At 48.3% G+C, this 16595-nt stretch overlaps 1 protein-coding gene across 2 annotated transcripts; it reads left to right on the forward strand.

Moving 5' to 3' along the window:
• Positions 1-1080: 1080 nt before the first annotated feature.
• On the forward strand, positions 1081-15225 carry FUNDC2 (FUN14 domain containing 2). Of its 2 annotated transcripts, XM_063141898.1 has the most exons (6): positions 1081-1095; positions 1335-1474; positions 8480-8627; positions 8799-8874; positions 10933-11070; positions 11927-15225. In XM_063141898.1, the coding sequence occupies exons 2-6, from the start codon at positions 1366-1368 to the stop codon at positions 12002-12004; spliced, it is 549 nt and encodes a 182-aa protein (XP_062997968.1). In that variant the 5' UTR covers positions 1081-1095; positions 1335-1365; the 3' UTR covers positions 12005-15225. The 2 variants fall into 2 exon arrangements, with proteins under 2 accessions (XP_062997968.1, XP_062997967.1); XM_063141897.1 differs by lacking the exons at positions 1081-1095; positions 1335-1474 and adding an exon at positions 5252-5406.
• Positions 15226-16595: the final 1370 nt, after the last annotated feature.

Raw genomic sequence — 16595 nt, forward strand, 5'->3', positions numbered from 1 at the left:
CCAGGCGTCATTGCTTCTAAATCCACATCGAGGCGTATAAATTAGCATATTCAAATTTCATGCAAATAGTGTGCACTTGTGTCCTCTTTTTTGGTGGTGCGAATCCTCTTTTTTGGGGTGATACTTCACTGGCCACCCTATGTTATAACTGGATGTCATAGAATCATAGTATAACAGAGTTGGAAGGGGCCTATAAGGCCATCAAGTCCAACCCCCTGCTCAGTTCAGGAATCCACCTTAAAGCATCCCTGACAGATGGTTGTCCGGCTGCTTCTTGAATGTCTCTAGTGTGGGGGAGCCCACAAACTTCCTAGGTAACTGGTTCCATTGTCGTACTGCTCTAACTGTCAGGAAGTTTTTCCTGATGTCCAGCCAGAATCTGGCTTCCTGTAACTTCAGCCCGTTATTCTGTGTCCTGAACTCTGGGAGGATCAATGACCCTGCCCCCCCACTTTTCTTTTCTGTTTGTGTGGCTGCATGCTTCTTTGGGTGCGTGAGGAGAAAAACGTTTTTAAGCCGCATTTATCCATAGGACAGTGAAAGTCCCTAGACGGTACGAGAAAATGCCCTCATCATACTTTATTTCCAGAAAATGAGAGGAGTAAGAGAGAAGTGGGGGAGGGGGAGAGAGAGGGAGGGAGGGAAGAGAGAAACCCAGATGGTTTCTCTGTCAGGTCTGATCTGCAAATTTCAATTTCATGCGTTTTCAAAATGCCCTGCTAGCAGCCGTGGAATAGGGACTGCCCCTGTGGGATGAGTAAGACAAAAAGTAAGGGCTCAACCAAGAAAGGGGAATTCACTAGCTGTTGGCAAAGCTACTAATACCCCAGACGGGCTGCAGCATCCTGTTCACAGATAACAGAGCATGGTGCAAGCAGCCAAAGACGGGCGCATCAAGGTGAGCAAGAATGACGGCACGTCTGATATCGGCGCATGCAGGGACTGCCTGCGACGTCTCTTCTCTGAACTGGCTGGAAACAAAGTGCTGGCAAAGAAAGGGTTATGGCCCAGGGATGGCTTCACCTTTTAGAAAAAGAATCCCCTTTGTTTACTCTCTCACCTTCTGGAGATGGAAGAGGACTGCTGGAAGACAAGGTTAGATTTTCCCCCTTTGGTCAATTGTAAACCGCCCAGAGAGCTTCGGCTATGGGGCGGTATAGAAATGTAATAAATCAAATCAAGGCAGAGCAAAAGCAAACGCTGTGCATTTATTTCAGCACATTACACAAGCCGCGGAGAGCTGCAAACCTCTTTCTGTAAGGGGAAGTGTTAAAAACAGCCTGTGAACTGTGGCTGGTTATGTATTTTAAAGAGGCCTCTTTCCTTTCGCCCAGCAGAGGAAATTCCACCCAGGCTTGGCCCTAGATGATCACGCGCCCCCTCTCCGTCTTGTGTTTCTTGTTGCAGCAGGAAGGAAGGCGCAACCTCAGCATCGCTCGAGAGAATCTGTGGCTGCCGGCGCTGGGGCAAACAGGTGCGCTAAAGTTTCCTCTCTGAACTGCGCGAGACACTGTTGTACCCAGCAGGACTCACGCGAGAGGGTTTTGTGTACAATCTTCTCCACAACTGGAGGCTTCTAGTTGAGGTTTGCCACACAAAGGCACACAAAAACCCTTATCATTTTGCGCTTGCCCCCTTCTAACACCCTCCTGTGGGGACAAGATAAGAAGACTACATGGGGAGAAATATGGGGTAAAACCTAACCTACTTAGAGTAGGCCCATTGAAATGAATGGGACTTATCGCGACCAACTGAAGTCCTATTCATTTCAGTGGGTCTACTCTGAGTAGGTTTGGTTTTACCCCTGGTGTTCCAAATCACCGGGCAGGCAGAATGTACATCTGGATCTACTGGTCAATTTCTTTGTTGTTTGAAATCGACCAGCAAGCATTTCAGGGGGGATCTACGCTACTGTCTTTAAAGCACTTTGAAAACGTTTTGAAAACTGTATGCAGTGTGTCCTGGGCCCCAACAGTTGTCAAAACTGTTATAAAGCGCTTTAAAGCAGTAGTGTAGATCCCCCCCTCGGGTTTTTTTTTGCAGATGGAAGGACTATGAGCTCCGTTCTGTTCTGGTACTCAAAACTGATTTGGGGGTTCAGAGTTCTTTAATTCTAAGTGTAGGTCTTTTCCACCAGGCTCTGGTTGGTGGATTTCGCAGCTCTGGTAGAAATAAATAAATAAATAGATAAAGTAGGTCGGGCAAGACTGAAATCTGCTCTAAATAACAGCCGAGGGAAGTGGGCGGAAGCATTCTTTAAAATTTAGATTTTAAGCAAGGCTCTCAGTCTATTTCCTCTTCCCAAGCACAGATGCTAGCTAGTGAGGGGGGAAAGCACCTGCATTGGAAGCAGAAAGTCCCAGGTTCAGCCTCCGGCGTCTCCAGTTAAAAGGTTCAGGTAGAATATGATACTCTTGCCTGAGTAGACATGCTAGGCTAGGTGGACTGATAGTCTGACCTGGTGCAAAGCAGTGTCTTATGCATCCTGTTGCCTCTTTGCGGTCAGAGACTCCATGCCTTTATCTGCGGGACCGCTGGAATGCAACATGCAAAGCCTTTCATTTTCATGGGCACAAACGGATAAAGTATTCTTTACCTGTTGAGTTTGCACCTGTTGTGCAGGGCCTATGCCCATTTGGGGATCGTTGGGCATCCCTACGTTAAGGAAATGTAGGCAGCGCTATTCTGCAAAATGAAACTGCGCCATCTAATGGTGGAATGAATCCCATGATAATTTAAATACTGCATCATCTCTATTTATTTTTATTTATTTTTAAAAAATGAAATAACCAGGGAAAATCACAGGAGACATCCTGGAAGTTGAATATGTCATGCAAAGAACCCACAAATTTCTGCGAGTGACCAATCATGAGCGTGCAATAAATCACTCATAAAGCAGCTCATTGAGTACATTCAGTTGTGCTCTGGCACAGAGATTGTGAACGAATGTTTTCAGGATATGGCCCTTTATCTCCGTTTCTCATTAATCCAGGGGTGCTTCCAGAGGAGGCTTTCACAGTGCCATGGCCCTTCCTCTTTCACAGAATTTTACCGGGGGTTCCGATATCAGTATTATCCACTCAAGGACTCCCCTGGATTGAGATGCCTCCCTTTTTGTCTCCGAAAGATGACCAAGAAGCGCTTGAGATCCGATGTTGAACGGGCTGCTCAGTAGTTGGTGTAGGGTCTGTCTGATCATACCAACAGCTACATCTGATTACTGGGTTTCCTGTGGCATCAGGGCCTGCGACCACTAGCGCCTTCCAGCAGATGTGATTGGAACTGCAATTTGCCCATGTGTGTGTTATTCAGCTTAGACCTGGCATCGTTCCCCCAGAACTGCTGATGAGCCTAATGTAGCTGAATATGGCCAAAGGCACTGGTTGTACTCCCTAGAGCTTGTTGGAGCAACTTTTGTGTGCACCCAAGATCCAAGTTTCCTTGGAAGCAAGTCCCATCCTGTCCACTCGTAGCTGATTCCCCAGAGAACGTGCACAAAGATTGCCACTTTACACTGTACCAGCTAAAAACAGCAGAACCAATTAATAATAATCTGTATGAATGTCTAATGATATTCTTGGAGAGGTAAGTCATCGATTTCTTTGGAAGTTATTGCAATCCATACAAAACGTGCTAAAGAAAAGGTAAGGAGAAAGAAGAGTTGAGATCTCTTGTCAGTGTGTGTGTGTGTGTGTGTGTGTTTCTGTGTGTGTTTCTGATACACACACACTGTTGTTTGCAAGATACAAGGGTCCAGCCAGGTTTGTGAGATCTGGTCATAGAAACATACGTTCAATCATTTTAAAGTGCAATCCACCTCGAGTCCCTGAGAATAGGGTGGGATATAATGTGGTATTATCTGGGGTATTGCAGGATCTCTCCGCCAGTAGATGGTGCTGTCTCATTAAACACAATGGAGCTTTTCTGAGAAAGGAAGTTGTCAATTCAAAATCACATGGTTGAGTATAAAGGAGTGTGTTGAGATAGTGGGAACACTGCGAGGACGAAAGCCCCAGTAAGGCTGCGGGATTTTTCCTGTGTGTAGAGAAGCTGTCTGAAACTCTCTGTATGTTTTTAATCAACTAATTGTTCTAATATCAAATACACTGTATCCCTAGAACTAAGATATAAATCCAGAAAATGTATTAGCTACTACCACATGCACAATATTCAAGTCTTTTCTAGCACACTGGTCAGGACATTCAAAACCAATCATGCTGCAATAAATTATCTTTTAGGATGATAAAGGTCTCTCTGTCTTTTTTGGTCTTTTGGGGTGACATGATTTATTATTTTGTGATCCATTATTTGGATGTGGGTGGGGTCCCCCTCCCTAACAGAAGGCTGGTTTGCTTGAGAAAAGGGGGAATCTGCACATGTTCAGAATCTTTAGGGTTTAAAAACAATTAAGGGTTGAAAACTTCTTCATGTGTTCAGAGGCAATGTTTCTGAAAGGCAGCTGTGTGTGTGAGAGAGATCACGCAGCCTTCAATGGTCTTAAAAATACTACAGCAATGATGATGATACTGATATTAGGTGCTTGTTAGAACTCTGCACATGCTCAGTGACACTGTAGGCTTGTGTTGTTGGTTTTTAGAACCCTCTGCCTGTGCTCAGAGGCAAGAATCCTGGGAACCGTACTAGCCATCTGCCTCATGAGGATGGGTGTGTGTGTTTGGGCGTATGTATGCTGAGACAACTTTCACAGCAGTGAAGGCTGGTGACTCTGATTTCAGTGGGGCTGTGAATCCGCTCTGGGTTTCAGTTAGAACTCTAAAGGAGTTATCGAAAGTGCTGAACCCATTTTAGGGATTGGGTTCAGCACCTTGGAGAGCTTCTTTCGAGTTCTGACGGAAGCCCAGGGCGGGCTCACAGCCCCACTGACATCGGAGCCACCAGCCTCCACTGTTTCAAAGGCGCTCCTGAGCATCTAGCCAAACCCTTCGCTTCCCCCCGTCAGCTTTGGCGGGGCGGGGCTTGGCCCTGATGGCGATAAATATAGGGCGGGGACACAATTCTCCGGACCACGCCCCTAAGCTCCGCCCACCCAGGGACTGGTGGTTTCCTAGGTGATAAAACAACCAGCCCCCGCCCCTCCGCGTCACGTGCCCGACGGGCGTTTCGGGGAAAGTGCCTCTGTGTGACGCTTCGCCGGGCGGAGGCGTGGCTTCTTCCGCTCCTTTCCCTCCCCTCCCGCCTAGGCGTACGCATGCGCATGGCGGCGGCCGAAGGGGCGGGGCGGGGCGCCTATTAACTCCATGGAGGAGCAGAGGGAGGAGTTTGAAGATCCACCGACACGGGCGGGCAGCGCTCACTCGTGTTCCTCCCTCTTCCGCCTGGAGCAGGACGCCAAGCGCAAGAAGCGGGCGCAGCAGCAGCAGCGCAAGGCCGCCGCCACCATGCCAGGTGAGGGGCCTCAGCATTCCCCCGCCCCCTCGCCGAGGGAGACCGTTGGAATGACGTCACCGCGGCCGTTGAAACGGGGGGGGGAGTTCTGCCAGTTGCCTCCTCCTCCCCTCCCTCCCCCCCCCACGCTAAAAACGACGCTTCGCTCCCACACGCACACCCCGGTTGCAGCCTTCTCCAACCTGGCGCCCCTTCTCCCGGAGGTGCTGGGGTACAACTCCCAGCATCCCCCAGCCTGCTGGGAGCTGTAGTCCAACACCTCCGGGAGGGGGGGGATGTGCTAGGTTGGGGAAGGTTTATCAACAGCCCCCACTTCTTCTGTGTGTGTGTTTTTTATCCCATTTATAACCAGGCTATGCTAGCTGGGGATGTTGGGAGTTGTAGTCCAGTACACCCAGGAAGGGGGGCGCCAGGTTGGGGAAGGTGTATTAACAGCCCCCACTTCTTCTGTGTGTGTTTCTTTATCCCATTTATAACCAGGCTATGCTGGCTGGGGATGTTGGGAGTTGTAGTCCAGTACACCCAGGAAGGGGGGGCGCCAGGTTGGGGAAGGTGTATTAACAGCCCCCACTTCTTCTGTGTGTGTTTCTTTATCCCATTTATAACCAGGCTATGCTGGCTGGGGATGTTGGGAGTTGTAGTCCAGTACACCCAGGAAGGGGGGGCGCCAGGTTGGGGAAGGTGTATTAACAGCCCCCACTTCTTCTGTGTGTGTTTCTTTATCCCATTTATAACCAGGCTATGCTAGCTGGGATTGTTGGGAGTTGTAGTCCAATACACCCAGGAAGGGGGTGCCAAGTTGGAGGAGGTTTCTCAACAGCCCCCACTTCTTCTGTGTGTGTTTCTTTATCCCATTTATAATCAGGCTATGCTAGCTGGGGATGTTGGGAGTTGTAGTCCAATACACCCAGGAAGGGGGTGCCAAGTTGGAGGAGGTTTATCAACAGCCCCCACTTCTTCTGTGTGTTTGTGCACAATGACAGGTTAAAAATAAAAACAACTTGACAAAGAGCAATTGCTAAAACGGAGGTCAGCATCTGAAGTTGGGGGGATGGTAATTACTAATTCACACTTTACATCAAGACCTCTTTGGTGCTTGGGACAAATGCCTCCACCCACTTTTTAAAAATTATTATTTATTTATTGCATTTTTATACCGCCCAATAGCCAAAGCTCCCTGGGCGGTTCACAAAAATTAGGCCTTGTATCTTGTCAGCTGGCTCTCTGGCAGTAAGTACAGCGAGGAATAAAAAGGCATTATCAACTAAATGCAACTTGTTGCTTTCTTACCTTATGGAAAAGAGCGAGTGTTCTGTGAAAATAGAGTTCCATGCAGCTGTATCTCCCAGTTTAAAAAAAAAAAATGCTTTCCCCCCTGTGGATCCATGCTTCATTGTTGTATTATATTTTCAAAGTGTCTAAATATGCTGGCTGTTGAGTAGTGATGATTAAAATGTTGAAGGTAGAATTCCTTGGAAAACATAGGGTCTCCTCTGTTTCCAATCCCACAGATGTGAATTTTGTCCACAGCAATCTCTTCCAACCTGGTGCTCTGCAGATGTGTTGGAATATCATTCTTATCACTCCTATCTAAAACGGAGGCATTCTCAAAAGTGCCAACACTGAAAATTTATTGCAGCTGTCAGCGTGTTTCAGAACACTAGGCTCCTTCTTCAGAGGAAATCTTATACATGCAAGATGTGAAAACGGATGATTTTCCCTGATGGTGCACGAAAGATCATGATTATTTCCATAAGCTGTTTTAAGCAGTTTTCAGAATTTAGATGTCTAAGATTGTCCCTGAAGATGGAACCTGCTGTTCCGAAACACGTTGGGTTGCAATAATTGTTTTGTTCTTGGTGCTTCTCAGAACAAATTGCATTCTTTCTACTATAGATAAAGGCCAGGTATATTTATATATTAATTTATTAAAATAATGAGCATCTTGCCTTTCTGCTAAAAATGTGGCCCTTGAGGAGGCTGACACTAAATTAATAGCAAATGCTTTTTTAAAAATAAATGATAGACGTTTTGCAGAATCAAGTGGTAAAGCTTTTTGCTGGACTACATCAACTTACACTTTCGGTGGGAAGGTTGCCTGGTGGGATACTGTCCATAGATTGTACTTCCCTGCATGTGGGAAAGCTAGCATGTCCAGAAGAAGACGACTTTGAATTTACCTTTTCCCCAGTGTGCTATTTTTCTATGTTCAGGGAAACTTTGTTTTTGCAGAATGTTCAGACATGTTCAACCCCTACCTGTGGCCTGAAGTGATTCAGCTGCATGGATAAAGTGGGTTTCTGACTCAGCCGGATCCTGCGTATCAGTTGCACAGCACTTGGCCTTTCCGAAAAGATGTCAGCCTTCAAATATGTGCTCAGTGCCGTTAGGAATCAGCTGTGTCTTCTACTACTTGCCAACTGAATACGTAGGCCGTCTCCTCTGCTTCTTTCTGCAAAGTAGCTGATCAGATGTTCTGCTCTTAGTCTTTCTTTCACTTTGCCATAATTAGCACCTCATACATTTTTATGCAGCTTTGCTGTTGGTTCTGATTAAGATTGTTAATAATAATGCTAATCGTTATAATAATAATAATAATTTATTTCTTACCCGCCTCTCCGATTGGATCGAGGTGGGGAACAACCGCAAGCATTAAAAATATAGTATACAGTGTTAAAAACATCCTAAAAACGTCTTAAAATTCCACTGGATAGGCCTGCCGGAAGAGATCAGTCTTGATAGCTTTCTTGAATGCTAAAACGCTGTCAAGTTGACGAGTCTCCTCCGGCAGGCTATTCCACAGTCTAGGATAGAAACACACATGGTAGAAATGTAACTGAATTAGAAACACACATGCTAGAAATTTAGTCCTACGGGGAATGCTGAGAGTTGTGGGACTTTTTTTCTGTCTAGATATGCATAAGATTGCGCCCTTGGTGTGTCATGGCCCACGGACAGCCTGAAAGGGTAAGGGTGTGGGGGAAGATCCAGGAACAGTTACTTACTGCTTCTGATACCGGAGGTAGCACATAGCCATCAGGACACTTGCTCATGCCTTTATATTGATTTGCAGTACGAGAAAACAGTGATGACGTGCTGGACCTGGCTGCGTACACAAAGAATCGGTCGTGGTGGCGCAAGCTATTTGGGCCCAGGTCAGGATCCAGTACAGAGAAGTACAGTGTAGCAACTCAGCTGGCAATCGGAGGCGTCACTGGATGGTGAGGCAGTGCGGCGTGTGGGATGGCAGGTGGGAGGGCGGTCAAGCCCAGGGTGCCACAGTCCTTGGCCTTCAAGCTCCCATTTTTCTTACTGCAGATGGAGTTGCCTCTTAAGTGCTTCAGTGCGGTTAGCATCCCTGTTCCTGCATCCTCCCTGTTTTTGATTCGCAGGTGCACCGGCTTCATCTTCCAGAAGGTTGGGAAACTGGCAGCGACGGCAGTGGGCGGGGGCTTCTTCCTGCTTCAGGTTGGTTATTTGCCTGCCCTGGGCTGGGGAGCGGTTGGCAGCAGGGTGGGGCGGCTTGGCTGTCTTCTGCAAAGAGCCTGCAGTCATGACTCAAGTTCTTCGCACGAGTGATGGCTCAAAAGGCCATCTGGGCAGCATCCAAGCCCACCGTCTGGCTCTTAACGGGCCTCTTGCTCACTGCAGAGCATTGGCCGTGCGGCAGACTCAGTCCGGAACTTTTTTCTTTGTCACGTCCTTGCAGTGCAGCCTATTGTTAGAGCTTTGATATATATTCCTGACAGTGACAGCATCATCTTGGAGGAGCCGTAGCTCAGTGTGATAGAGCACCTGCTTTGCTTGTAGATGGTCCCAGGTTCGATCCCTGACTCCTCCAAGCAGGGCGAGGAAAAAAACCCTGCCTGAAACCCTGGAGTGTTGCTGCTGCCAGTCACTGTCAGCACTTCTGGGCTCAGTGGACCAGTGGTCTGACTCAGTCTTAAGGCAGCTTCCTATGTTCTTCAATGAGCAATTGCTGCAACTCTGGATTGCTGGATCTTGTACCTTTAGCCCTTGGGACGCCCTTGTCATAGATCAGGAGCGGGAAACCTGTGGCTCTCCAGAGGGTGTTGGCCTCCAACTCCCATCAGCCCCAGCAAGCACAGCCAGTAATCAGGGATTATGGAGGTTGTAGTCCAGCAACATCTGGAGGGCCACAAGTTCTTCATCCCTGTTGTAGATGGAGGATGCAGACCTTTTAACAGCCCAGAGACAGAGGCTGTTACACACATGAAAGTGTGTTGGACTAGGACCAGGGTTCAAATCCATCCTCTGCCATGAAGCTTGCTGGGTGACCTTGACCTCTCTCAGCTGAATCTACCTCAAAGTTGTTGTAAGGATAAAATGGGGAAGATGGAGAACTATGTAGCTTTGCGCCGTGGATAGCTCCTTTACAGTTCTGATTGAAACTCAGAGCAGATTTACTGCCCCACTGATACTGCACCTTGAATAGCTCTTTTAGAGTTCTGACTGAAACCCCGAGCGAATTCCCTGCCCCACTGACATTGCAGCCACCAGCCTCCACTGGAACCATGTATGTTGCCCTAAGCTCCTCAGAAGGAAGGCTTGAATAAAAAGATAACCAATCAAACAGTTGTATGGCAGGCTAAAATGCTGTAGGTGAAGTTTTCTCCAGCATGGAGATGCTGTGTGGGTATTGGGAAAGTACTTCATCTGTCAATACCCGCCTGTCATGGATCTGTTAAAGGCTCAGGACCACTGTCAAAAAAAAGAGAAGCTACCAAGCCTCTTTTCCTCCCACCTGGCTTATCGAAGAATTCCTCAGTCTTTTCCGTTTTTACATTCTTATGTATGATGTAGGCTCTGTGGTTGCAGCTTCAGAAGACATTCATCAATAACAGCCCCACTTGATCACCAGTGACAGGCTAATCTTACGTCAACATCACAGGATCTCCTGCTCTTATGTTAAACTCTGTGTGTGCAGATAATGATGATGATGATTGCATTTACATCCTACCTTTTTTCCTCCAAGGAATCATAGAATAGCAGAGTTGGAAGGGGCCTACAAGCCCATCAAGTCCAACCCCCTGCTCAATGCAGGAACCCAACACAGCATACATAACCCTCCTCCTTTCCATTTTATCCTCACAACAACCCTGTGAGGTAGGGTGAGCTGACAGTCTGTGACTGGCCCAAAGTCACCCAGTAATGCTGATATTGTTCATATTTGTTTCGTTTATCCTGAAATCCATTCTAGGATTTCTCTGAGCAACAAATCCCTTTAGTGTGAGAGTATCGATCTTCTTGCCACAGAGCAGAACATAGCCATTAAAGCAAGCCATTGAATATGACGCCCAGGTGACTGCTCTATCCTTGACTCCAAATATGCTTTCATAGCTTTCCCCTAAACGGCATTTGAAGGGTTGCTCTCTTGGGCCATTGCATGAGCTGCTGTATAATGATGCAGCTGGGGCAGGAGAAGTGAGCTTCGCTGTCCAGGAAGACCTGGTTTTAGCTAAACTCATGCTGGGCTTTGCTTCAGGAAACTTTCCCCTCCTCCAGATTGCCAATCACACAGGATACATCAAAATCGACTGGCAGATGGTCGAGCGGGATGTGAGCAAAGCCAAGGAGCAGCTGAAGTTCCGCAGTAGCCCCTCCAGTCAGCTGGCACCAGAGGTGAAAAACAAAGTGGATGAGGTGAGACCATTGGGCAGGCCTGCTAGAGAGGGGCTGCAGAGGCTTGACTGGGGGAAGCTGGCTTGGCGATAGCTGTGGAGGAGAGAGGAGGAGAGCAGGCAAAGTAGATCTGAGTTGGCTCACCAAGTGCCAGGGCCCGGCCCTTTAGTGAGGCTGGGCGAGTCTCTTCCCTTGGGAGGCGGAATGGGAGAGGTGATAAAATGAGTCTACCTGTCACCCACCCACTGTGTGCCCAACTCATTTCTATTGCCATCTTGCTTTAGCCTGCTCAGCTCCAACAATACGTGCTGCCAGGAGCAGGTTAACTGAGTTGGTAGGAAATGGGGGAGGCTGGGGCAGGGGCTATGGGGGGCGTGGAGGGTAGCAGCAGACTGATTGGTGAGCCGGGGTGGCCTGTGTTTGGTGGCTTGGCTTGGGCCAGGACTGCCAAGCGTGGCCCTTACAAAATCAAGATGGTGGGCTGAAACGGAGCCACCATCCAGAGAGGAGCCTAGATTTCATGCACAGTTGACAGATTCTAGCCAGATTCCAGAGGAAGCCGTTGCACTGCTGCTAAAGGATTGGGTCCGATGGTCTGGAATAGATCTGTACCGGTGGCGGCCCGTTAAGTTGGGACTTCCGCGTTGGCTGTCTCTTTGGGATTGCGGAAATGGGGAGGTGTTGTTTTTTCAGGTCTCAAGGCAGCCCCAGTACGCATCTGGTGGGTTGCCGTCAAATGGGTGCGTCACAAGTTGTGGGAGTCCGGCAGAGGACTGGCACTGGGCTTTCGTGGTGTGAGCGTATGTGTGCATTTGGCAGAGCAGGACTACCGAGAAGCTCAGCTCAGCTAATATAAGCCTCTCCTTTGTGTGTCCAGGCCATCTCCTTCCTGAAGAAGAATGTTCTCCTGACCGGAGGTTTCGTTGGAGGCTTCCTCCTCGGCATGGCCTCTTAGGAACCACCACGATCCGGGTGCTCTGCCCCCTTCCCCGTGTCGCTGCCGTCTTCTGCTCCGTTGTCGTTGGTTTCCTACATCAGCTGATGTGCCTGCAGGAATGTTCTCTCTCCCAACTTGTCTTCCTCTTTGTACATCATCATGGCTTCCAGAAACACTGCCGCTAGTTCCTTCTGCTCTTCCCTTTTTCATTGGATGGGACGCCACGGGGTAGGATGCGTCTGAAATCCGGTTGCTGCCAGGCCGTGCTCTATCCCTGCCTGAGCTGTAGGGTTTTGTAAAATCCCCCCCCGCTCACTTCTTTTTTAATGCGATGCCCTTCTCAGAACACTACAGTATTACCTCTAGCGCCCTCCTCTCTCCTCGTATGGGCCTTCTCATTGTGTTTGTATTCCGCCTTGGGTAGCAGGAGAACGGCCCGTGTTTCCAACCGAGCAGAGCACAGAAGCTCCACAGGGTAGGGCGTGAGTGTGCCAGGGCACGTCCCGAAATAACCGGTGTCTAGAATTGGCTTGTTCTTCCTCGAGCAGGCCCCGTGTACTGCTTCCTAGCAAAGCTAGGGCTAGAGAAAAAAACCCCAGATCCTCTTGGCGTTGCCTGAGCTGTTATTTATACCTCTTGCTGGAACCACCTACTGGAATGAGTTGTGGAAACTCTGACTGCCGCATGGGATTCTCTGCTGTCGTCTCCTGTTGAAGCAGGCTTAGAAATCTTGAAAATCCCACCTCTCCCAAGGATACGTATTTCTAACACTCCAGCCCCGGGCCTACACCAGGGACGGGTTCGAGCCAAACTTTGCTTTTGGTGGAGGACTTGCTACGAAGAGACTGGCTGGAGTTTGCAAGCTGTTTAGATGAATCCTGGTCTTGCTCACTACTGCTGTTGAATAATGGGGATGGAAGTTGTGTGTTCTGCTCCCGGAGCGTCCTTCTCGGTCTTGTATGGGACTCTGGCTCTCTGGAGCACGTGGAAAGGGAGCTGGGTGGGGTCTGTCGCTCTACGCTACAAGCTCTGCGTGGGCTTCTCTCTGCAAGGATTGCATGTTGGGCCAAAGGCTGCATTCTACACCCTGCCCCAGCACTTGCAGAAGTCTGATGTTTTGCGTGTTCTTTGTTTTCTCTTGCAGTCCCTGCTTTCTCATCCGAGGAGAAGCTATGCTAATCAGTTGTGGCGCGCATTTTTAAAACGAACTTCTTGTAGCACCTTATAAACGAATCTAGTATGTTGTGGCACAAGGTCTCACGGACCAGAGCCCACGAAAGCTTAGGCCACAATAAATCTGTTCATTTATAAACGCCTTTCCCCCAACCTGGCGCCTTCCAGATCTGCTGGGCTGCAACTCCCATCATCCCCAGCCAGCCTGGCTATTGCCCTGCCTGACTGGGGGTGATGGGAGTTGCAATCCATCCCCTCTGGACGGCACCAGGTTGGGGAATGGTGATGTGGGCATGTAATGCAACAGTGCTGAAGCGAATACATGGACAATACATGGATGGAAGATTACCCAGGAATGCTTTGTATGCTGTGTGAGTTCCATGATGAAAGAAAAGCATTGTACACATGATCAGTTTACCCATCCCTTACTAAAGGTGGGGGTGGGGGTCTTCTACTTTAGTGGGTTGGCTAAAAAGTCAGCACAGTCTACCTGCTCGATATTGACTGGCTAGCATTCTTTCCAGTCGTCACGCAAAGAAGACGTCGTGTGCGGCAAAGCATCAAGAGTTCTGGAATTCTGGCCCACCTTGCTCATTGCTTCTGCTGAGGGCAAAGAGTTAGGTAACTTGGGTTGGGTGTCACCCTAGCTGAAGTTAAAGATGGTGGCTGCCTTTAGCCCCCTCCTTAGGGTTTAGTATCTGCTCTGAAAGAACCCGCTGTATAGTATTTAGCTCCTGATCATGCTGTACTCCCAAGACAACAGAAAACTGTTCGAGTCTGTATGCTGGATCATTCCTGTGCTGCCTGTCCTGCGATTTGTCGGTCTACAATTGTACTGACCCTCCTCACTGACTACCATCAGGATCTGGGAGATGACACGTGACACCTCCGTAGCAAGTCGGGTTCCTGGTCCATCTCCATCTCTTGAGTGGCAGTGACTTCCCAGGGTCTTGGATAGAGACTTTTGCCAGCTGTTCTGCCGGAGAGCCTTTTGGGCGGAAATGCCAGGGCCTGAATGTGGGACCTTCTGTGCGCCATCACATGCACTTCGCCACTGAGCTGCGGCCCTCTTCCCCAAATGTTTTAAGCAGGGAATTTTAATCCTTGGGGGAAAATGGGATTCCTGACCCCTTGCAGCGGTGTCTTTGCAACCAGACGGGCCTTTCCTTCCTGCAGACTCAGATGTGGAAGGAGCCACGTTTGAAGCGTCTGCCCAATCAGGTCGTGCGCTCAGTCATTTGAGGTGGGGAAAACTTTGGAGTTACTAAAATGTCTCTTGGGGAGGAATTCCTGTACCCCCAGAAATACGTCTCAGAAGCTAACAGGTCCTGTTGCAGAAGCTCCCCTCTGCTAAATTCCCCTCCAAGGAAAATGCCCCATTCCCTTTCCTCTGACAGCACATAAACTGATAACCCTGTGTGTGAGCACATATGTGAACAAAGGTAGATGGTTCTCATTCTTCTCTCCTCCAATGCTTGGAGTAACTGCTTTAAACTAAGGCACAATTCCCATCACCTCCCCAGCCATCAAGGCCAATGGCTAGGCCTAGTGCGAGTTCCACATTCAGCACATCAGGTTGGAGAAAGCTGATCTAAGGAACAAGCAAGCTGCTACCAGGGGCTTTGTGCTGCCATTAGCCAGCTCTGGCTAATCTCTTATCCAAAGGACTGTAGCAGGATCTGATAGTATTAAGGGCAGGTGCTTAAAAATAGCCACTGTGTTAAGTAGCCACCACCAGAGGGAGCTGGAATATAAGTAGGTTTGGGAACCAGAAAAGCGTGGGTGTGATTCTTTTTGGCAAAAAGAAAAGAAATGCTTCAGTATGAGACTTCTTAAAGCACTTTCGGGGAAGGTGTTGAAGTGACAATCGTACATGACTGAGAAATTAAGGCCAATTTTAATGGCGGGGTGGGGTGGGGTGGGAATTGGAATGATGAATTCAAACCCCAGCAGCCCAACCGCACCTCTGCTTAGAGAGAAAGTACGGTTTTACAGTGTGTGTTTTTATATTGTATTTAAACGTTTGTGTGAAGTGCGAATTTAAAATAAACATTTTTTGCTCAGTTTTTTTGCCAACATGATGTTGGTTTACTCCCATAAGCCTGGAAGAATTAAAACACTGAAAAGAGCTATAACCTAGTGTCTTAGGCCTGTATAGAATCATAGAATAGTAGAGTTGGAAGGGGTCTATAAGGCCATCGAGTCCAACCCCCTGCTCAATGCTGGAATCCACCCTAAAGCATCCCTGATAGATGCCTGTCCAGCTGCCTCTTGAAGGCCTCTAGTGTGGGAGAGCCCACAGTCTCCCTAGGTAACTGGTTCCATTGTCGTACTGCTCTAACAGTCAGGACATTTTTCCTGATGTCCAGCTGGAATAGGGCTTCCTGTCACTTGAGCCCATTATTCCATGTCCTGCAGGAAGGCCAGGATCTCTTCTCGATCCTCCCACTGTATGACAACCTTTTAAGTATTTGAAGAGTGCTATCATGTCTCCCCTCAATCTTCTTTTCTCCAGGCTAAACATGTACATCCTAGCAGTTACTGGGTTGATTCCAGATTTAATCATGTGTACAGTAGATCTATTGAAAGCATTGGGACTACTGATATGACCTAGGTCTGGAAACCAATCCCATTTCAACTCATGCAATATCCTGCCACAAATCCAGGGCAGGGAGAATGCCCCGAATAAGATACTGAATATGTTTCAAGGTTAAAGTTAACCCAGTCCTTTTGTCCAAGACATATTTCTAATCAATACATACGGAGCTATTTTATACCGGATCAGAATTGTCATCCGTTAAGCCCAGTAGCCTACTTTGCAAGGCAGAACTCTTTCCTTTCACTTGGTACCTAATTCTTTTAAAGAGAAACTCACTGCCAAGGATTATGAACCCGGGTACCTTCTGCATGAAGTAGGCACTCTGCCACTAAGCTATACCTCTCTGCAATCTTTATAACAGTGCTGACCATGCATACCTCCCTGGAGGAAAGATGGAATAAAAAAACGTAATTAGTACATATTTGCAGGGAGGAGAGAGCGATTTCCCTTTTGCCTCTGAGTTCGTAAAGAGGGGAAAATTCATAGAATCAGAATAGTCAAGTTGGAAGGGGTCTATAAGGCCATCTAGTCCAACCCCCCACTCATTTCAGGAATCCACCTTACAGCATCCCTGACAGATGGTGGTCCAGCTGCCTCTTGAAGGCCTCTAGCGTGGGAGAGCCCACAACTTCTCTAGGTAACTGGTTCCATTGTAGTACAGCTCTAACAGTCAGGAAGTTTTTCCTGATGCCCAGCCGGAATCTGGCTTCCTGTAACTTGAGTCCATTATTCCGTGTCCTGCACTCTGGGAGGATCGAGAAGAGATCCTGGCCCTGGGAAACCAGGAAATCCCTCCTTCAGTCTGTTAACCAGTATGATACAACAGTTCTTTGTGAC

The sequence above is a fragment of the Elgaria multicarinata genome, chromosome 15 (genome assembly GCF_023053635.1).
Source record: "Elgaria multicarinata webbii isolate HBS135686 ecotype San Diego chromosome 15, rElgMul1.1.pri, whole genome shotgun sequence".
Classification (NCBI taxonomy): Eukaryota; Metazoa; Chordata; class Lepidosauria; order Squamata; family Anguidae; genus Elgaria; species Elgaria multicarinata.